The sequence below is a fragment of the Choristoneura fumiferana genome, chromosome 17, assembly GCF_025370935.1.
Source record: "Choristoneura fumiferana chromosome 17, NRCan_CFum_1, whole genome shotgun sequence".
NCBI lineage: Eukaryota > Metazoa > Arthropoda > Insecta > Lepidoptera > Tortricidae > Choristoneura > Choristoneura fumiferana.
The window spans coordinates 20,399,481-20,422,403 of record NC_133488.1 but is presented as its reverse complement, the minus strand read 5'-3'; the positions used below and the strand labels follow the sequence as shown (position 1 = coordinate 20,422,403).

The 22,923-nt window shown below is 39.2% G+C and overlaps 1 protein-coding gene across 1 annotated transcript in view; it reads left to right on the top strand.

Moving 5' to 3' along the window:
• The window catches only part of retm (real-time), a 73,587-nt gene that overhangs the window by 6,549 nt on the left and 44,115 nt on the right, over positions 1–22,923 (top strand). The window contains exons 2-3 of the mRNA XM_074100285.1: positions 16,723–16,872; positions 17,794–17,925. Coding sequence (XP_073956386.1) covers positions 16,723–16,872; positions 17,794–17,925 — 282 coding nt within the window. The remainder of the gene's footprint in view (positions 1–16,722; positions 16,873–17,793; positions 17,926–22,923) is intronic.

Sequence of the window (22,923 nt, the reverse complement as noted above, 5' to 3'; positions counted from 1 at the left end):
CCTAAGCAATCGATATTGTTCAAATATTACATTTATCTTTATCAAATCTATGGTGAATGGGTATTTATTATTTATTAGACAAGCGTGCTCCAGCTTGCTCCACATCTTCGCTTGCCATCAGCCGTGATATATTGTGGTCAACGCATGCCTGTTTCAGCATTTTTTTTTTATCAAATCGATGAAATAAAACTTTATGAACTAAAGTAATTACTTTGCTCGCCCGTGATCTAAAGTCCTAAGTGTTTTTAGTTCATTGATATAACACCTGATTCAATAAATTGAAAAAAGCGCCCTAAAAGCAACATACCTAATAGCAGAAACGCGGATGTTGTCGAGTATTTCGTTTCTACGAGGTGCTATTTTTATATTAGTAATAGCGTCAATAAACCAAATGAAGCTTTTCGCGTTTTTTGTTTCACGTTTGTTTAATATTCTACAAAACACAACACTGCATATTTTGAAACATTTAACCTTGTTAGTCTAACGGTTTTTTACTTTGAAAATATGGATAGGAAGTTAAGTTACTTACTATTTTTCTCTAGATTTCCATGATCTTTCCTTCATTCAGAAAGAATTAACAATAATAAGATGGATCTTCTTTTCCTTCTAGAGCCACTTGTTGTCTCTCCTGCTATTAACAAACATATTTTAGGCTTCCATACCCGAAGGGTTACAAATGGAACCCTAGTTATTAATTTCGCTACACTATCTTTCACAAGGGTATATTTCTAAAACGGTAATAGACCGACAGCTGCAACCTATTCATAAGTGTAGTTCTGTCTAGGGTCAATTTCAAACAAACTGGCAACTTTTAGCAATTCTAGCAAGTTCCGAATAAATTAGGTTGGCAACTCTGGTTCAATCTAGAAGTCGCAAAGATCCGTGGTCTGTGGTCCCAAGGTTGCATTGACCTATCTTACATCAGACATCATAGATGTGTTGATATTGATGGCTCCAAATGGTTCGGGTAAAATAACACGGTGCTGCTCGCCAGTTCTTGTAGGTTGAACTTGGCTTGACACGGTACCGCGTGTCTAGCTAGATATGTGTTAACCTCGCGCGGCCCAATGTGCAATAGAATGTACACAATAAGTTCAAGGGAATTAGGAATCTATGACAATGTAACAAAGTAAAAATTCTTTTGTTTTTCTATTGTTTAACACCATGGCAGTTTGACTTTATTCTCGAAACAATTCTAATTGCTTTGTCAATTTTTTTCAAAATATTTATATGGTGGGCTTCAGGAGGAATAGTTGCGATGCGAGTTGATGTGTTATTGTTTTGTACGCATGCGTGACGTGCGTGTTACACACAACAACCAACCAACCAACCGGTTCTGCTAACTAGTTTTACAAATCACCCGGTTGCATTACCCCCCACTGCACAGGTTTGTCTTACCTTTGGGGCACTGAACCAATCGAATGCGTCATATGCATTCATTTATGCAAGGTGTCTTGAAAATTCTTTTGGGTTTTTTCGGAAGGTGGTTGGGGTTGCTGGACTGAAGACCCGTGTACATATTTTTCGTGACTTTGTAATTGCTGTTATTATTAGGCTCCGTTTCCACTAGAGATGTGCGAGGACGTGTTGCGAGTAATGTGTTTTTCATGAACCAATAGAAACTCTTCTTACACATCCTCGCCTCGCTCAGCACATCTCTGGTACTGGTACTGGTAAACAGCTGAGCGGAGCGAGGCGAGGTAAATGAAGCGTTTCTATTGGTTCATGTAAAACACATTTCTCGCGACACATCCTCACACATCTCTGGTGGCAACGGAGTCTTGTTTCCTTACATTGATCGATGTTCAAAGTGTGTGTACAGTCAACTTCATTAATATCTGCCACAGCAGAACGCGCAAAAATACCTGACATGTTCTACTGGTCCTAGAAACAGAGTCGTAACAGATATTTATGCACGCTGTGTTGTGCAAGATATTGGTGCTGGTGACTGTACCGCATCAAAGATGACACTACACTTTAAGTCAAATATTCCGATGAAAAACTTTCACGGGGGAGTTAAGATATTTTAAGCGCTAAGTCAAATTAACTCAATAATCTGAAATATTCAAATTTTAAGACAGCCCTGTATAAAACTAGATATTATGGAAATTTCCTATGTTACTTTAAGTACCTTCCTATGTTACTTTAAGAATTTTTTAATCTGAACCTACTCAGGCTGATTTTTTGTCGTCTCCGTTTGATTAAATGCTCCAAGGTTTCACCGTCCTCAACTTTACTGTCGCAGAACCTGACGATTTCCATCCGTTTATGGTCAGTGAAATCGGCGATGGTTTTATGGTCCATTTCGCGCGGTTTAGTCCAATGGTTTCGGCTGTAATCCTTCGTCTTTATTGGTCGTGCAAGATTAATAGTTGCTTGATTGGGCCAAGGATGAATAGTTACCAAATCCGAGGGTTTTGATACAGAAATCGTTGAGATTAGTACAATTTTAATCATGTAACTACCGTGAGAGTCATTTAATATGAGATTAGTACAATGTTTCGAGCTTTTATGAGGATCCTACTAATATCGCTTTTAAGCGATAAGGCCGCCTATTGCTTACCTTGTAATTTTCTCTGTGTACCTGTTTTCTGTATCGCTTACTATTTCTGGTGTACGATAAAGAGTAATTGTATTGTATTGTATTGTATTATAAATGCAATTGCAAATATGTGTGAGTAGGATTTTAGTTGCACTTTCGCGCTTAAATTATTGGACGAATTGAATTAAATTTGGTATGCAATCAGTTGGATATCTTGTAATAACACATATGCTACTTTTTATCCCGATATTCTAACGGGATCGAATTGAAATTTCAAAATTAGGGTCGTTGATATTTAACGCAGACTTTTTTTAAACGTTATTGATCTCCACCATGTGTGGAGTTTCAATTCAACTGCCAGCCCTATAATTTTTTTTTATTCGACTGGATGGCAAGCGAACATGTGGGTCTCCTGATGGTAAGAGATCACCACCGCCCATAAACATCTGCAACACCAGGGGTATTGCAGATACGTTGCCAACCTAGAGACCTAAGATGGGATACCTCAAGTGCCAGTAATTGCACCGGCTGTGTTACTCTCCACGCCGAAACACAACAGTGCAAGCACTGCTGCTTCACGGCAGGATTAGCGAGCAAGATGGTGGTAGCAATCCGGGCGGACCTTGCACAAGGTCCTACCACCTGCGTTGGTATACAGTCAAGGGCAAAGATATCGACACGGCCAAAGTTACAATTTATGCACTTAACATTAAGGCCGTGTATACATATTTTTGCAACTTTGGCCGTGTCGATATCTTTGCCCTTGACTGTTACCTGTATTGGTTTATGCTTGAAAAGCCGCGAGTAAACGCTAGTAAATAATAAAATAAACTTTCACTAAAAACTTGGGAATAGTCTCGTGGCTTATTTTCTCAGAGGGACACTCACTGTCGTGGCTTGAGAAAATGCCAATTAAGTTTCCTTCTAAAGCCCCACTTGAAAGGTAATTACAAGTCGGTTACGGAACGCTAATAACAGCTTCCAGCAACATTTCAGCTCGAAAAGGATTATGTGGAAATCTGGGGCGTGTTTCTCTACGAACCGAATAACATTTCCAGAATATTGCGTATAAGATTTTCATCACCGAACTTGTTTGCTCTTGTGAGCTTGGAGTGCCTTGCTTGATGTTTAAACACGCGTTTCTGGCAGAGCTCTGGCTAAAGAAAATGAACAATTTAAAACTGACGGGTAAAGGGTGACGCGGGTAAATTAAATATGCAAATGCGAAATGTTTCAGTGTTCGCGTTGGCGTAGGCACAGTTTTATTTTGCTTGTGGGATGTAATGGCTTTCCATGTTGTAAAATGAGACTGGACGTTTGAGTAGGTACTATTTTTGCCTTGCTTCTCCGCTACCAACCGTGCACCACAACTACGTTTGTGCAACTCATTTGTGTTATCATGTAGAAACAATTCATACATCCTGATCTCGTAGAAATATTCCCGGAAGCTTTCTTCATGCCAAATTTCATCCAAATCCGTCCAACCATTTTCAGGGTAAAAAATAGAAACAAAACACGCACACATGCATAATTTCACATTTATTATACTAGTAGGAATGCCCCAGTAGAGATGGTTCTACAGTAAGCCTTGAATATTGGAAGTTGCACAAACTGTGTCATTTAGGTTTATCACCCTCTGTAAGTCTGCGCCTGCGCCGGACGCATGCTATCTATCAATTGCAACGCTTGCCTGGGAACGTGGCCGTGTCGCCGACACGTGTTGAACGTAATCAGATACCTCTTGTGAACCCCAGCTGGCAAACTTTCAACAGCAAACTTCACTTCAGTTCAACTATTGAGTTTCTTTTATTCTGGTAGTGTGTTGCACTTGCACCAAGTTACTTTATGGCCCAGTTTTGGTTATTTCAGTAGCAAGACGTTTTATTGTTCCACCCAGTAATCAATCATCAATTTACCTAATCAACTTAGATAAAAGGTGGATCATCAAAGAACTTTTAGTGTCAATATAGTGTTCGGAAAATTGGGAACGACGACGATCGAAGCGAGGAGCGTTAGGTACAGTCAGCAATAAAGTACAGCCAAAGTGCCAAAAATAGGTACCTATGTGTACGACTTTATTGCCTGAACATTAAGGTCGTATATACATATTTTTGCACTTTGGCTGTATTCATATCTTTGTTGCTAACTGCACAACTGCTACTACAATGCGCTAGTCTAGCGAGTGAAGAGAACGCGCCGGCGAAGAACCAGGCCCTCATTAATTTAGGAAACAATTTGGCCCGTATCAGTACCAGATGGTTATTTACGGGGAACATGGTGGAAGTGTTTTCTGAGTTGGTTATCTGAGTTGAACAAAGGAGCAAGACACCGCGGTGCTCTACCGATGACTTGTAATTCGTTAGCATCGCGCCCTCCCAATGCCAGCTACTGGAAAAGATTGTACTGGATTAATGTAAATGTAAACCGACCGGGTATAACGATAACCAAACTAGCCATCGGTAAAATTTTGCAATCAACAATTTGATTGACCAGAGATTTGGCGCCTGCTTTGACATTATCGTAATTTTAACTTGACGCAACGCACTTAATTGCTTCGGGATTTAGACATGTTTACCTTCTCTTGCTCACGCTAACAATACTTAAAGGAGAATGAAGGAAACGGTGCTGTACGAACTATGGGAGTAGACAGTTTTATATTTATTATACCTTTTTTTATCGTTGAAAGAAATTTTGTTCTATATAAAGTTACAAACCCTCGCTCGGTGAAGCAATAATGTTGATCTATGATGAATATATCCGTCGCCGGCGGGGTAAAGCTTCATGCGTCAGAAGTTACTAATTCAGAGACGCCGAACGCTAATTTGTTTCAACATACCCGACCAAATAAATTCCACGTCGAAATTTCGGAATGCGATTGCTAAACTTCGTACAGTAAACACGTGTCCGAAATAGCTTCTACAGTACAAAGTTACACTAAACGTAAATAAACAGGGATCATTTTGGAGAGAATAGAGCGTTGTTTATAACTGAACTGGTTATTCTCAAGCTTTCAAAACAGCGATCTAAAACCAAATAACGACCAGTGATCACGTAGTAGCTTTGTTGTGCAGCGGGAAATGAACGGTAGCTCTCGAAAATGCAAGATTCAGCATAGATTTCCGTTTGAGAGTCTAAAAGAGCAACTTGCCTGGCGGTGACCTGTATCAAATCGATGCGATACAGAGGTCGCCGGGCGCGTGTTGTCGCTGATGACCTGGATACTTCTTATCAATCTGTGTCTTGCTTGAATTAAATGAAACGTAGTTCTTTAGAAGTTTAAAGATTGTACTCGTATTCGAAAAAAAATTGACAGACAATTAATCTAGGGATTTGTTTATCTCTCTATTGTTAGTGTGTCCTAGAAGAACAATGATTCACAAGTACAAATTCGATCTCTAGACATGTGTAAAGTCTATTTATATTAGGCGAAGACCTGATGTTCTTCCATCTACCTACTTAAGAAAGTTAAGAGCAACATTGAGCAAGGCAAACAGAATTACAGCAGCTTATCAAAACAGGATCATCAAACCCGAAAGTAAACACATTAATAACTAAACTTGGACACAGATCTTGCTTTATTCGTATAACTAATATGAATGGGACTTCTATGTCCGCAGTCACACATTCATTGTTAACGATCTTTTGTCATTTATGTAGTAAACAATTCGCACTTTACTCCAATATGGCTTCTACGATAACGGTATACAGTCGACCGTCATATCTGATAGCAACAAGAAGTGAGATGTGACGTTATCTATGGAAGTTGGTTGACGCACGACTTGTCCATTGTCTGCACCTGCCTCAGGAACTGAGATTCATACCGAGTGTACCGACCCATGTCGCCTCGATTTGCTGTCTTGAACAGATCTCCCTTTAACTTCATTGTTATATAATACGATACACTTCACTTGAATATTCTCTACTAGTACCATCAGGACCTCAACTAAAGTTTGCAAAGGAATGCTTTTCTCTATCATAACAAAACGTAAAGATCGCGATGTAACAGCAGGGCTACTCCGAAACTAGAAACTCGAAGTTCGTGTCGTGCGGTCCCTCTCGCTCTCTTATTAAATAGTATAAGTGTCAGAGGGACCGCACGACACGAACTTCGAGTTTCGAGTTTCGGAGTAGCTCTGCAGTACCAGAGAAAAAACCGGCCGGCGAGAATATATATCACTTAGAAATGGGATGTGGAAGGAAAACTCGCAATGCGCTAAACTAACAAATCTTGTGACCCTCTACCCACATAACACATGCTTACCATGACCAGTAACATCAAAAGTGCTTCCACCGTCCGAGGTCGGGTGCGTCGAATGTCAAGAGCGGCTGTCGTCACTGCGTGGGGGGGTGAAAGGGGGGCTGTGACGTCACAAGCGCGAGGCGCTGATCCTTATCAGGGATTGGAGTAAGCTTTACAAACCTTCACTTTGCTTTGTGATAGCGAAAAGCGTAATTGCGAGATTACTGTGCGAATCGTGATACTATTGTGAAGTGGGGCGTCCCGTTTAGTGGTCTTTAAGATAACAGATCTGCAGTATTGCTTCATTATGTGGTCGTTACATTTGTTCTTTATTACTCAAACGTCTTTGATGTTTATCTTGCTAGCTTTTTGTTCTTGTAATAGAGAATGCATGAAACATAAATTTTCCTTCCCTTAAAAATAAAATATGATAGAAAATTGGAACATAAAACGAACGACGTAGTAATCATCATGTCATGAAAAACAAGAAATTTTGGAGCGAATGATGTTTGCATTCCATCTCATTCTAGAAAACTAAAATGAATATGGACTTTCTATGGTCATTGTCATGTCTTATGACGTCATAGTGGCCTAGAGCCATGGTGGCCTAGTGGTTTGACCTATCACCTCTCAAACAGAGGGTCGTGGGTTCAAACCCCGGCTCGCACCTCTGAGTTTTCGAAATTCATGTGCGGAATTTCATTTGAAATTTATCATTTGCGGTGAAGGAAAACATCGTGAGGAAACCTGCACAAACCTGTCAATTCATGGTGCGTGTGAAGTTCCCAATCCGCACTCATATGTCTTGTTCTGATGAGCGTCAAATATAGGCTCTAGTCCATGACGGACCTCTCTCTCTCTCTCTAATTCACAATTGAAACGACCATTTTTTTTGATTTATGATAATTTCACAATTTGGTCTGTCAAACAATAAAAAAAAATTGAAGAAATAAAAAACAGTTCTGTAAATTGTTAACAAGCCGCCCCTGTAGCGTTTGAGTATATCAGAAGCTCGCGTTGCTTCCCAAACTACTGCCAATTAATTAAGTAAACAAATTGGCGTAATGTACGACAGTCTGGTGTGGGTGTCTTATACCGCTTCGACGAAACGGCTGTAGCGTGGTTAACTTTTACGCAGAAATAAGCATCGGCTTCCAATTTACGCGCGATAATGTTATCGTTTGCATTCATATCAGCGCAAGCTGTTCGGCGCGTTAAATACGCTTTTAACCCACTCACGAAAAGGACGAACGGAATGAGGTTACGGCTGAAAGCAATTTGCTACTTAGTTACCTTTGGTACTTTCAGTGAAAGACAATGATGGAAGCTTAGAAATTTACGTTAAACGTTTTTTTGTCTAGACGTAACAGCAGAGATAAAAGACAATATTTACTGTATAAATTCTATCAGATTGTCTGTTGATATTGCGATTAAACATTAAAAATACCTATTATTAAATAAACAAAATAAAAAAACTCTATTAATGGATGCAATGGGGGAGGATTGTTACTCGCGTCCGTGGGAGAAACCCACCACAACCCTGCACGTGTCCCCTGGGTGGTGCTAAACGAGCGACAAACATTAAGGCGATCAAATAGGCAGAGATGGCAATAGATATGTTTATAAGCCTATTTTAAATGTATGCCATACGATTAAATAAATAAATAAATTAATGGATGCAAAGCAAGACTTATAACGTACCTACTCATACCTACCATACGTTTAGATGTAAATTTAATTTATTGTTGATCACTTCATGCCATAAAAAAATTAAGGGTCACCAGCACCAATATCTGACACAACAAGTGTGCATAAATATCTGATACGACTCTATTTCTAGAGCCGGAAGGACGTGTCAGATATTTTTGCACGCTCCACTGTGGCAGATATTAATGCTGGTGACTGTACCATGAAGTTTTACGTATGGAATCCTGCCGCTTTGCCACAATGTTTTAAGACGTTCAAATATCTTCGTTGAAGCAATCCTATTACCGCATAGTTGAAACATTTACCAATGTGCTGAGTGGCGAGTATCTTGCATGCAAGTCATGCAACACGCAATTGCATGTTTGCTTTGAAGGCAGAACTAATAATTATATCAGTTTATGTTGACTTTTGGAAGGCACCCGCAGTTAGACGAGAGTGAAAGAAATTTGTATGACTCAAAAAAATTGTACCTATGATACATTCCGATGTGCCGCAGACAAATTAAGAATACAAATGTGGGTAATATTTGTATTTGTGTCGTAGCGAAACCTTTTCTTTTGAGTCATTTTTTATGCTTAACTGCCGTTTAACGTGGCTCATTTTGTTAAAGCCATCTGGAGGTGGTGATTCTGTTATTTATTTTTATTATAATTAGAAGTAAGACTATAGCCATATTAGCTTAGTGATTTTTAAGTTTGACGGCGGTGGGAGTCGTGCTGTTCATCTGATCGCACGATGGAAGGGGAGGGGGGGTCTTGGCAAATATCACTAATTGTAAATCCGCATAAAACAGTCTGAAATTGTAAAAAGGTGTATAACTAAATCATGTTTCTTTGCTAATAATATTTAAACAATTTGTGCGATGCGAACGCCTCAAATGAGCATTTTGCAAAATCCCTCGGAAAGTTTGCAAGAGGGAGCAGTCGAGCCAAATCTCATGACATCTCACAAAGGGGCAGAGGGTTGATTTTCCGAAATCCCGTACGTAGATAATAGGACGCCCTCTTACGAATTTCGTCAAAAAAATAGACACGATCTATAGTCCGAAAGCGTCTAAATATGACGTAGATATGTTTTGTCAAAAGCAACAATTGGGGCTCTTGTACCAATAAAGGTTTTAATGAATAGCTTGTGAATATTTGACGCCACGCCGTCCATTAGCGTCAGCGAAGCCCCGCGGGCCGTAAGCCCTCGGGTCGCGTGGGCGGCCGAGTTCATGAAATGACGTCGTTGAGGGTTAAATTTGAGTTAATCTTTCATTTTTTTTTTCTATTATTTTCTTTGGCAATGTTCGGATCAAGAGCTTTATTCGTTTTTGGATGCACGTCAATTGACTTGGGATAAGAACGACAAGCCGTGGTGGCCTAGTGGTTTGACCCATCGCCTCTCAAGCAGAGGGTCGTGGGTTCAAACTAAACAAAGTGCGGAGTTACATTTGAAATTTACCACGAGCTTTGCGGTGAAGGAAAACATCGTGAGGAAACCTGCACAAACCTGCGAAGCAATTCAATGATGTGTGTGAAGTTCCCAATCCGCACTGGGCCCGCGTGGGAACTATGGCCCAAGCCCTCTCATTCTGAGGGGAGGCCTGTGCCCTGCAGTGGGACGTATATAGGCTGGGATGATGGATGATGAAGAACGACAAAACGGACAATATTATAGTACCCACACCCACATATCTTTACACGAATTGCTACAAAGTCCTGTGAAACATGTTCTGATAGGTATACTTAATTAATTAAAATGTTGAACTTTTCGAGCGTTTTGATCGCTCGGTTAAACTTCATTATCATCCCACTTATATTTATACAATGGAAGGGCAAGTCGCAAGAATTTTGACCACGCTGGACTTAGCATCGGTATTGTCTTTAGTTTCTATAAAAATGTGACCCTGAGCATCATCACTTTTAATAATACTTGCCGAAACGTTAATGAGAAAAAAATGCCGCAATAGCTCTACGTTGCTCGCCGCTTGCGCATGTCACTTGAACGTGTCGAACTCTAAATCTGGAAGCAGGCACTTATGTTAATGCGATACCTTATTTACTGTCGGCTAAGTGCCTTGAGAAATTATGCTTTATTTTAACTCCCTGGGGTGGTCCTTTCGAGTTGGATGACAGAAAACCTTTTTGGTATTAGATTAGTGATTTAGTGGGGCACCACGATAAATCGAGTTAAATGTCGACAAGACAGTTCGCTGGAACAAGAGAATCAGTTCCAAAAGTTATGCGTGCGAAATGCTAAACAATTACTTTCTGATTTATTGCCAGTCGTTTTCTGAATTTGAAATGATTCTTTAGTCTTATTGTCATGTAGCTTGACCCTGATCTGTATTCAGCCAGCCAGTTAACACATATAAAACGAATGTCGAATAACTTTCCTTTTCTTTGAGCGGCATAACTGAGGACACATTAGTTCCATACTGAGCTCGTGATCCCGTAAAGCCAGCGTTGCCAACACAAAGACATTGGTCTTAGATTATTTACTTTGTCATGTTGGTAGCATTGATCGCGAGTATTCTGTCGAAAACAATATCTTCACACGCTTATTGTCTGTTAGCAAATATCCCGTGTGCCGTGTAAGTATTGTGGTTGGCTTGCTTGTAGAACTAGCATTAGATATAACATAAGACTGTATTGTATATTATGGCTTTGGTATGATCTTCAGTAGTCATACGCTCCCACTTGGAAATTTATATTAGACAATGAGTCACATGAAGCGGTTCTTTGCCATTTGTTATTAGTTTAGTTAGGCTTCATGCTTCCATGCTATGATGGTTAAAGGCACTGTATCTAGCAAACCCCGGTAGTTGAATCCCTGGCAGCTTAACATAGCCTGTTGCCTCAGGGCTATTTTCCGTCGGTACGATACTTTAGACAGACCTAAATGCCTAGAGCGCGAATGGCATCGATTTCCGATCGCTCCCTAGGGTAGCGCCGCTAAATAACAAGATTATTGGGGACCATAATAATAATCTGATTTGTCCTCCATGCTTGCGCCAGGCGACCCTGTTCTCGACGGTGGAAATTTTATCAAATTATCAACTCTCATTATAGCAAGACGATGATCGGATGTATTAAGTTTGAGTCTTGTTATTTTTCTTTAAAAATATATTAATACTTACTACGACTCCTACGGTTGTAATTAGGTGTAAAAATAGTTATGTACGTGTAACTAAATACGCGTGACCCGATGTGCTTATATCGTCTCGCGAAGCCACTCGGGCGGGAGTAAGGTATCTTTGGTTTGGTATTAGAATAGAACCATCTAGTCTACATTGAATCTTTTCCGCTTTTACTATGCGTTGTTTAGACTCTTCTTTATTAGTTTAAGTATAATATTCTCGGTGTATTCGATGTAAATATTTCCACGTTTCTCTGATCAGCGCTACCTGCTTGACTTTGTTTTGACTACCTACCTATCTTATTTTTTTTTAATTCCGAAAATTTCGCATAATACTAACTTCGTTTAGAATGAGTTCATCGCTATCCCGCGAGAACTATGCAATTTCCCAGGATAAAGTGTAACTTAACTAACTTACGTCTTTTCCAGTCTCAAATTATTTCCATACCAAGTTTCATCTAAATCGGTTTAAGCGTGAGGAGTTAACTGAGAGACAGTTATTTTCGCATTTAGAATAAGAATAAAAGAATTTATTTGAAATATCTAGACACGCGGCAGCGTGTCAAGCCAAGTTCAAGCTAACAGAACTGGCGAGCAGCACCTTGTGTAATTTGTGTAATTTTATCCGAACCATTTGGAGCCACTTTTGACCCTAAAAACGTTACAGAAATGGTTCATCAGCGGCCTCCGCACTAGACTAGGCCTAATATCGCGAAGACGGGAGACAATTTACAAGGAAAACAGTCAATTAATTTTATTAATTGATTTAAAGTAATTTCAATTTTGTAATTTGACATGTATTGATATCTGACGTTAATAAATTGATGATATTTAAATAGATAAATAAAAAAAATGAATACCTTACCTACTAGATTTATACAACTTATGTTAGCAAATTCTTAACTTAACTTGGGCGTGTATGTGTGTGTGTGATGATAATATTAGTGGCAATAATCTTAATTATTTAATTTTGTTAGTTGTATTTAGTCCGTCAACTGTGTCAAGGACCGCCGCATCCTCAAAACCTATTCCAGATTAGCAAAGGAAAGCAAAGACTCGCAAAGAATTTATCGCAGGAAATGAAGCCCCGCTCTGCTGCTGAACATCAAAACAAACGCTGTATACAAGCAGCGCTTGAATTTGAGCCTTCAGTGTTAGGAATAAAGGTTAATGAAATTCTGGTTCGCACGGTGTTGTAATATAGATTTCATATCCGCTGGTGAAGGACGGAACGCATACCGTTTGATTATCGAAACAAATGAATCGGTATTCGTGTTATGTTTTATGGTATGGATACAGTAGATACAGTGCCTTGGAGAGGCTTACGGCTTTAACAAGGAATCTTGTAGTCAATTATTGATGTAACTATTTATTGTCACGAAGGTTTTAACGATCTAGAGGCTGCAATTATAAACGATGCAAGTTGTGCTTTGTGTATTCATAGGTTTTTTTCCTTTTTTATTATTCAACTGGATGGAAAACGAGCAAGTGGGTCTCCTGATGGTAAGAGATCACCACCGCCCATAGACAACACGAGGGGGATTGCAGATCCCCCTAAATAAATAAATAAGGAAATAATTGTGAATATTCTGGGTGACACTATTTACCGGCCCGGATAATACCGACATAGAAATACCGACCATATATTTCGTGTACACGCCCATAGAAACTATGTCAGTTTGCCATTAATTTCTAAGGGCGTGTACACGAATAATCTGGTCGGTATTTCGTTGTCGGTATTATCCGGGCCGGTAAATAGTGTCACCCAATCTTCTAGCTAGCTCATTACTTGCTTCCACATTTTGATCTACATTTGCTACCGTAAACTCAGGTTTCTATAGTCCCAAGCGTTCATCAATAGTCCGAACGGACTTTTTAACATTTCAAACAATTACAGAACTGCTAACGTTTAGGAGGTTCATCGTGCATTTTCTATTGGATTAGGCTGCGATGAACCTCCTAGATGAACGTTAGCAGTTCCGTAATTGTTCGAAATGTTAAAAAGACCTTTTAGACTATTGATGAACGCTGGGACTATAGAAACCTGAGTTTACGGTAATGTTTGAGGTCTTTTTAAAAGTTATTATGTGTGCTTAGTGGCAAAATAAATGTTGATAAATAGGTTCTTCATGGATCTTTAAAATAAAGTACAAGAGTCAAGATGATTAGGAATACTAATGTATAATTGAGACATTGAGGTATGTACCTACTTCATTTCTACTTGAAGGCTTTTCCTCTTCGTTGAATCTAATCGTGAGAAGAATAGCAATGTTCAGTATAAGTGGTCAACGAGTAATAAATATTAAATAGCACTAACGCCGCAATAAGCATCGTTTTTACCAAACGAAAGACTTGACTAGACTAAAGATTAAATGAACACTGGTAAAAGCAAGCGTAGACACTGAAAAAGAAAAGATAAAAATCAGATTCAAAAAAAATTCAAAAAGGAATTGTGTGGCAATCGAGAAAAAAAATGCAACTTATTTAATTTTACCCGTTGTCGGATTTTCATCACATGCTGCCTCTTTTTAGCGCATTGTTAGTTGAGCGAGATACTACTAGGAAATGGAGTTGGGAAAAACAAGTCCAAAACATGACAAGTTCATAATTAAAATACCACAAACGGGACTTATCACGCTAAATAAATACACGAGTAATATTTACCTCGACGTGCAAACATCGACATGTAAAGTTGCTTTTTGGTGTGCTTGGAGAATAAGGTTTTTTAATTTTGCAAATTTGCACTGGATTCTGTACAGGGTTTTGCTCCATGGTGTTAATAATTTTGCACAAATCCACAATGTTGTTTAATACTTGCACGGCAATTCTTACTTCGACTCCTGGGAGTATTTTTAAAGTCTATGCAGCAATGATGGTTTGTAGACTGATGGATAGTGACGCAATCATCATATAGTTGCAAGTTGCGGCAACATTTGATTTGATGGTGTGGTTTCTCTTTTGATTATCTCATCGGTGTCATTTCTACCCATAATTTACTCTTTCTAGGACAAATATAATGTACATATACATTAATGTTTTGACCCGCTCGCTCTAAAAATATTTAGCTATTTTTTTAAGCGAGTCGTCGACAATACTGAATAAATGATGGCGTAAATTTGCTTTTGGTTAAAGCTCATTATCTTAGTGATAGCTACTATTCTTGGACTAGACCGAAGTAATCAAAGTTCCTATAAGTAGACGCAAGTTTGCGCAACTGTCTGCGGATTATGTAAGTAAGAGGTATTGTGTTGCCCTTGCTTATGTAATATCATCCCTGTGGTATAAATACCGCTCATATTACGAATGAGATACTCTTCATGGAAGAAAACAGGCGTTTTTGTATCAGATACAATGGAGTTTGTTGTGATTAATGAATTGTTCTAAAAATACTGGTTTCGTATTGGTAAATAACTAAGTCTTTTGGAACCCTACCTCGCACTGCTCCGTCTAGCCCTCCGGTAGCCGCGCCACTAGACGTGCTCTAGTATGTATTAATGACGGGCTTGAGGCACTTGTCCCACCGCCGACGATGAGCGATAAACGAGTAGAACGATAAACTAGAAACGAGTGGGCGAGTGTTCGAGTGCGACGGGCTATTACTCGCATCACTCGCTCGGGCGGTGCAGTGCAGCCGAACACGCAGACGTCGCAGACTTGTTCAAACCTGCACGTACACTTGCGAAACACACTGTAGGTACACTTATAGCGGTTTGTTGTAAGACTTCCAAGTGACTATGGATGAGCTTTTAATTGAGTGTGTCAGACAATATCCCTGTCTTTGGGACACAAAATTGCCTACTTACAAACAATTAAATGTGAAACACGCAGAAACTGGTCATTTGGCAGCTCGTTGAATAGTCTGAATTCACTGTATTCCCTTCTAAAGTAATTAACATTTTGCATCCAATTTGCATTCTTCGTTTTTTTCTGTTCAAATTATTCCTTTTTTTCTTCCGTCTATTCAGAATAGCTGCTGCCACTATACTTACTACAAAATTCATCAACATCGTCGTCTGAACTAGACAACAATGACAGCTCAATGCTTTGCTCAAATTCATAGCAAATATCTGCACTAAAATCCACGCTGTAAAATCACTGCTGATTGGTCTTGCAGCTTGAGTTCTACTGCCAAGCGAGCATCGCCGAGCGAGTACCGCTGAGCTAGTTTTATCTTATCGCTCTTATCGCGGCGACAAACTAGTAGAGCGAGTGCTCTCGCCGGCAGTGTGAACAGCCAGCGATGAACTATTAATATATGTGTCTCTTTTACTAACACAGGATCCTTATCTTTTGTTCGTTTCTTGGGCGAGAAAATCGCCGATAGCTAATCGCTTACTCGCTCTTGGTGGGACAAGTGCTTAACGAGGCTGATCTATTTCATTTGGATATATTTGCTCCGATGCTGTCTCATACGCATCTATGGCACTTGCCTTGTAATGGTCTTCCTAGTATAACTTCCTGTTTCACAAGCTTTCCTCATTCGTGTGTAGGTTGTACATCACTAACAGTAGGTAGGTATGTACGGGTCCTCACATAGTGCATGACGGTGAATACCAATAAGATGATTCCTTATGAAAATTATTGTTTTCCTAATTTTGACACTTTAACAAGCTTTACCTCACCTTTTGTTTGCTTCAAATATTGTAGTAATTTTCCAATAACTCCGTTTTTTGAACTCTAGCAGCAAACTATGCAAAATTTATGTAATTTTTCATTTTTATGCTGTTCGACGTTAAAGATGTGAAGTGAAATTCCGTCGCACACAGGCGGCCACGATTCCATATTTTTCTTCATTATGCCATTTTTACATTATTTATTTTTATGTCAGTTATTTCAGTTATAGCATCTAGCGTTACGTCTTCTCTAGATCATATTGCGCTTGACACTACTTCGTTCACTTTGCGGTCGCCGTACTCGTTTCGAACTGCTTCGGCCAACGAACGTCACCTCCACATTAGTCTGCAGCCTTCTGCGGTGGCCATAATTAGACGATTGTAGCTTTTGTTCGCCGAATTTGACTACCGTGTTATTTTTAATGTTGCAGTCCAATCGACTTAATGTAACTACCTAAGCTGGTGATAGGAATACTGAAGTTATTTATTGTCCACAGGCGTACGAGCGGCGGTTCCCGAGCTGCCCTCAGATTCCCGTGGTGGTGGAGTGCGTAATCACAGCCGACAGTTGGTCGGCGGACGACTCGCAGCGCGACACCTCGCGCCGCTGCCAGCTCAATGTCGAAGCTCCCTATCTCTTAAAGAAGGTATGCTTGTGACAGTATATAACAAAGGCTTATCTATTGTTATGTTATGTCAACTCCCGCTTGATCCTAACGCTTTCCACCGTCCGCGTTTCCGGCACTGCAACAAGTGTGTGCTTCTCTTAGGCATAGCCCTCTTTAAGTTTTTTCTAATGCAATCCTTTTCTTTACTTAATAATTTTCTTCACCTAATTTTCTCTGAGATTTTTACTGACAGTGTTCCCCTGAAAGCCTTTAACGCCCACAAGGGCCCACGAGATAGTTTTACTTGGTTTTTAGCCAGGTTTTTTTCAACTTTTTGAAAGGATTCGCCCTGTCATCGTTCATTTATCCATCATTGCCTCTTATATTTTTGCCGTACAAAACCAAACAAACAAGACACTGGCAGAATGAGGACTATCGTTTTTTGTCTCACTAGATGCGCACTGTTGCGTGAGGTTTTTAAGTATGGCTTTCAAAGTCTGTTATTACGGGCGTGATAGCAAAGTTTAGATTAAAATCATATTTAATACACCTTAAAACCGTACCATAAAAATATCGAGCATGCCACAGTGTTGCATAGTCCCCGTTTTGTTCGGAAAAAAGGGAGGACAAAGGTTTCCGAAAGACAAAACTGTTTCAAAAACACAGACATTCATTGCCCCGGAACGCATATTTGCCATAATTAATTTCAGATATTGCAAAATATTCACAAAAATTATTCTAATTATAAATAAACCCGCGTAGCTCACCCAAAAACTATGAGATTTGACATTTCGGAGACCTCACGCTACACTAGCGCCTCTAGTGGCGAATTCATACGCGATAGCCCTCATTGTCCTCGAATGTACCAAGCCATAGATATTTATTAAAAAAATCCTAGCTTTTTAAATTTGTAGGTTAGTTGTAGGAGGTTAGATGTTCTCAAGTCATGGTTGTCCTCAGATGGTCGGCGTGGACTACGTGTACTTCATGCAGACCAACCACCTGGACCTCAAAGAGCGAGTGCTCGAGATTGAAGCTATCAACGAGACCTTCTCCTCGAGGGTCGAAGTGTTGGAGAAATGTCGATACTATGTGAGTTGAGCATCCATATCTTATGCTGGTTTTAAATGGTCACGCAGACTGACCAATGTCTGGACTGTATACCCATATTTCACTGCTGGGCTTGGGATGTAGTTCCCGCGCGGGCGACGTATGTGTATGTAAATTTCAAAATGTAAATTCGCTAATAATTTTTAAAATTCAGAGATGCGAACCCGGGCTCGATCTCACGGCTTAGGCAAAGAAAAAAGTATAGCGAAAAAGTAGTATGATAAGATGTTTCTGAATTAAATAGCCCATTTTACCTTACTTAGGTAGGTAGGTAGGTACTTGAAGTAAATAATAAAGCTGTAGAGTGCTTTTCCGAAATATCAGCCTTTTATTAACCTTTATGTAGGCGTAGTTCAATCCCCCTTCAAATATATTTGACGTAATACGTTTAACAATACATTGCTGCCATTTTACGACCACTCAAAATATAACAGTCTATTTTCGTCCTGGAAAATACGGATTTATGTCGGGAGAAAAGCGAGAGAAACAATGTAATGGAAAAAAACAAGTGAGTGCTCGCAGAGCGGCGCGGGCGTTTTCAAAATAAAGTGTAAGTACATTTTCTTTCAAAATGTAAGAATTTAATTTTTTCATACAAGATTTTATGACTCAGTAGGACTCAGTTTTGTCACGCCCGTACTGAGTATATGAAAAACAAACGTCACAAAACTACTACTACTTTTTTGCTTTGGGTTTATAACTTCTAAATTGCATTTTACCTTTTTATCAATATTCCCAGATCTCAATACTTCTTGGCTTCAAAATACCTAAATTGCAGAATGACTAATTTTGTTTTCTTATAACACCGGAATCTTAATATGGCTGAATTTCAAAATACCTTAGTCTCATAATACCTAAACTTATAAAATCACTTTCATGGCAAAACAACATTATGCTTAAAACAACCAAAAGTAAAAATGAACAGGAATTATACTAAAAGTCAATAATCAATATCAAATTTCTCAAACACCACCCGTGAAAAAAAATTAGGCATTAGCCTTTTGGTTTTCGGTTTGAGTTGTTTTAATATTTTGTCATTTCTGTCTTTCGGTATTTGAATGAATGGTGCATTTCAATCTTTAGGTATTTAGAGATTATGACATTTTAAGTCAAAGTCATAATGAATTTCGTTCATTTTAATACAAGCGACAATTTGTCATTTTAGGTATTATATGTTTGAAAATGAGGGGTATTAGTGAAAAAGGTATTGTGAAATTTTGTGGTTTTAAGCCCAAAGCATTTTTTTGGGGACAATTGTTTAATTAAGCTATCGGAATCGATTGTGCTCTTGATTCTGAGCAGGAAAAACCATTTTTTTTTTCCGAAATTGAAAAAAAAGAAAGGGTAGGGGAAAAGTTCGTTTTTAGGGTTCCGGAGCCAAAATGGCAAAAACGGAACCCTTATAGTTTCGCCATGTCTGTTTGTCTGTCTGTCTGTCCGTCCGTCCGCGGCTTTGCTCAGGGACTATCAATGCTAAAAAGCTGTAATTTTGCACGAATATGTATGTAAACTATGCCGACAAAATGGTACAATAAAAATTAAAAAAAAAATTTTAGCGTATCTCCGGTAGACGTAAAGTGGGGGTGTTTTTTTTTCTCATCCAACCCTGTAGTGTGGGTATCGTTGGATAGGTCTTAAATCATTAGGGGTTGCTAAAACGATTTTTCGGTTCAGTGATTTGTTTGCAAAATATTCAACTTTAAAGTGCAAATTTTCATTAAAATCGAGCGTCCAAAAAATCTAAACCGCCAGTATATCAAACTTTCAAGGAAAACTATTACGGCTAAGTTTGCTTGAGAATTATTAGTATTTTAACAGTAAATAGCAGCCTAAGGTATAAAATATACATAAACTTGGAAGATTCCGTATAAAATACGAAACCCTTAGAAAAATATGACTTAATATTTTCGTAATGGCTACGGAACCCTATTTTGGGCGTGTCCGACACGCTCTTGGCCGGTTTTTTATTATCTAGCTATCTCGACTAGCTTACTGAAGTTTACTGAATCCAATTGAGAATAGTAGGTATTATGGAAGGGTGACACTATTTACCGGACATACAGTCACCAGCATTAATATCTGCCACAGCGGAGCGTGCAAAAATATCTGACACGTCCTTCCGGCCCTAGAAATAGAGTCGTATCAGATATTTATGCACGCTTGTTGTGTCAGATATTGGTGCTGGTGACTGTACAAGACCGACATGATATTTTGTGCCACGCCCATAGAAACTCCTGTCAGTTTGACACCAGCTTGTTTCCATGTCGGTATTGTCCGTGCCGTTAAATAGTGTCACCCTTGTGGAACATTTTAGTGACGATCGCTTGTCGGATTTTGTTTAGTTAGATCGATACGGTTTCAAAGACGGATACGGCAACCCACCAGAGTTGAGGTCACGCACGTGCACATTTCATGTAATGATTGCGGATTTTGACATTCACTCATTCATTTCATTCGTTTTCCTGTGTCACACAGCCGTGTGTGTAGTCATTCACTTCAACTCTCGTGGCATTTATTGACGTGCCCAAATTTGCCATTCGCTCGCCATCCCTGATGTGGGATATCGTTGATAAACAATTTTGCTAAGACCATTTTTAGGGTTCCGGAGCCAAAATGGCAAAAACGGAACCCTTATAGTTTCGCCATGTCCGTCCGTCCGTCCGTCCGTCCGCGGCTTTGCCTAGAGGTTTGCTAAATAATTAGACTCTAAAGTGCTCATTTTTGTAAGACCGTTGGCTTGAAAAATATGAAAAAATCGTTATATATCTTGACTCCTCGATGAATATTCTTTCGGACGCGCAATAATATATTATCACCTCAAGACAAAAAACAAACACTCCTTTCTATTTCCGCTACATATATATGTCAAGGGTTTCTAGATTTATAAGCATCAGCTGATTACAGTAGCACTGATAAGCTGATAGCTGTTGTTTACATACAACTTTGTATTTGTCAGTGCCGGTTAGCTTGTGACACTGATAGAGAAATGTAAACAACTCTCGCGATGGGGAATTTGCTTAACAAAATCCTACTGATATTGTAATCGCGGAAGTTTGTCTGTGCGGGCATGTACCTATTTTTGTTACTTCTTCACGCTGAAACGGCTGGACGTCTTGAATACGTAACACAAAATAAGTAATGTATTGTCTTCAAAATATTCAAGTACAAGTTCCCTCTTGCAGATGTTTTGAGTGAAATTAAGATTCTTGGTGAGCGACGTTGAGTGATGGACAGCAGGAGCTCTACCTGAATTTGGCGGTTACAAATGGGTACCCAGGCTAGATAAATCATTGTTTTCCATCACTACTGTAATTTCTTTGTATTATCGGGAATTTAGTTTGCATAAAACGCAAACCGTAATAAGTCAGGTCAATGTGGACTTTAGTAAAGTTGTTTAATAGGGATTGTATTTTTGTCATTACTTATACTATTTTTAGTTAGGCGCAAGTTTTATCTTAAAAAAATACTAATGCGAATGTATTGTAAGTACCATTTATTTATAAATAAAAACGTTCATTTGCACACAAAAAAAACTCCTAAAGCCCTCTCTACTGTACAGTCGTCATGGGTAAAAATAAAAGTCAAAATTCAACTTTTAAATTCGGGATTGAAATGTCATAGTTGACAGCTAACCTTTTTGGCTGCGTTCATTAATGACATGTGTTTAAATGTATAATTCCGCTTTGGAAGCACGAGAAGTGCCTCGAGTTATGTATTTTAGGACCTCGGGCTAAATATATACGTTCTTATTAGAAATAGAAATAAACTTTATTGGGCCAGATCTAGGACAATTTGTAGTCCTAAAATTAGAACGTTGGGCCGTAAGAGGGTAAATCCCATGATTGCTGCAAATTATTTTTAAGTAGGTACTTAATCTATCGATTAATGTCAATGAATTAAAGTACGCTAAAAGAAAACTGTGGAAAACGGCAGTATTGCGAAAACTATTTTCTTTCAAGAATGTATATCTACACCTATATACTTACCTAGAGCTCAAATCTCGTTATAACTTCAGAAATACAAAACGGCCATCCCACGGAAGCGAGGAAGATTTATTGTACCTCCAACTCTTTCGAAACAATTCATAGCTGGCAAAAGTTTTTCGTTTTTTAACGACAAAGTTTATTACGCTGGGGAAAAATGAATGTTATGAAAGGATTGTTAATTTCCAACTTTATATACTTATACTTGCCGTGGTGGCCTAGTGGTTGGACCTATCGCCTCTCAAGCAGAGGGTCGTGGGTTCAAACCCCGGCTCGCACCTCTGAGTTTTTCGAAATTCATGTGCGGAATTACATTTGAAATTTACCACGAGCTTTGCGGTGAAGGCAAACATCGAGAGGAAACCTGCACAAACCTGCGAAGCAATTCAATGCTGCGTGTGAAGTTCCCAATCCGCACTGGGCCGCGTGGGAACTACGGCCCAAGCCCTCTTGTTCTGAGAGGAGGCCTGTGCCCAGCAGTGGGACGTATATAGGCTGGATGATGATGATGATGATGATATACTTATACTATACTAGCTTTTATCCGCGGCTTCGCACGCGTAAACCATCAGGCTTAGCAACATGATCCGGGATTTCGAAAAAAAAAAACCGTGGGATTCCAAAAATGACATCGTTGATTTTATTAAAATTGCATACAAAAACTCATGCCGAATTTCATGTCTCTGATCCTAGCGGTTGAAATTCTGGAAATTTAGCCCAATCCCGTGATCTTAACCAGGTCGTCGCTCGATCTTGTTGGAGGCTTACCGACAGCTCGTCTCCCGGTCCGCGGACGCCATTCGAGAACCTTCCGTGTGAAATCGCAAAAATTTCATGTCTTTAATTCTAGCGATTGTAATTTAACTTGCTAAGAAAAAGTAATGAAATGAATAAGTTTTCTGCGAAATTTACTTACTTTTTTTCCGTAAGAACCTACTACAAAGTATTAGAAAACGTTTAGAAAGAGATAGATGAAATCGGTAGTCGTTCTCATGTT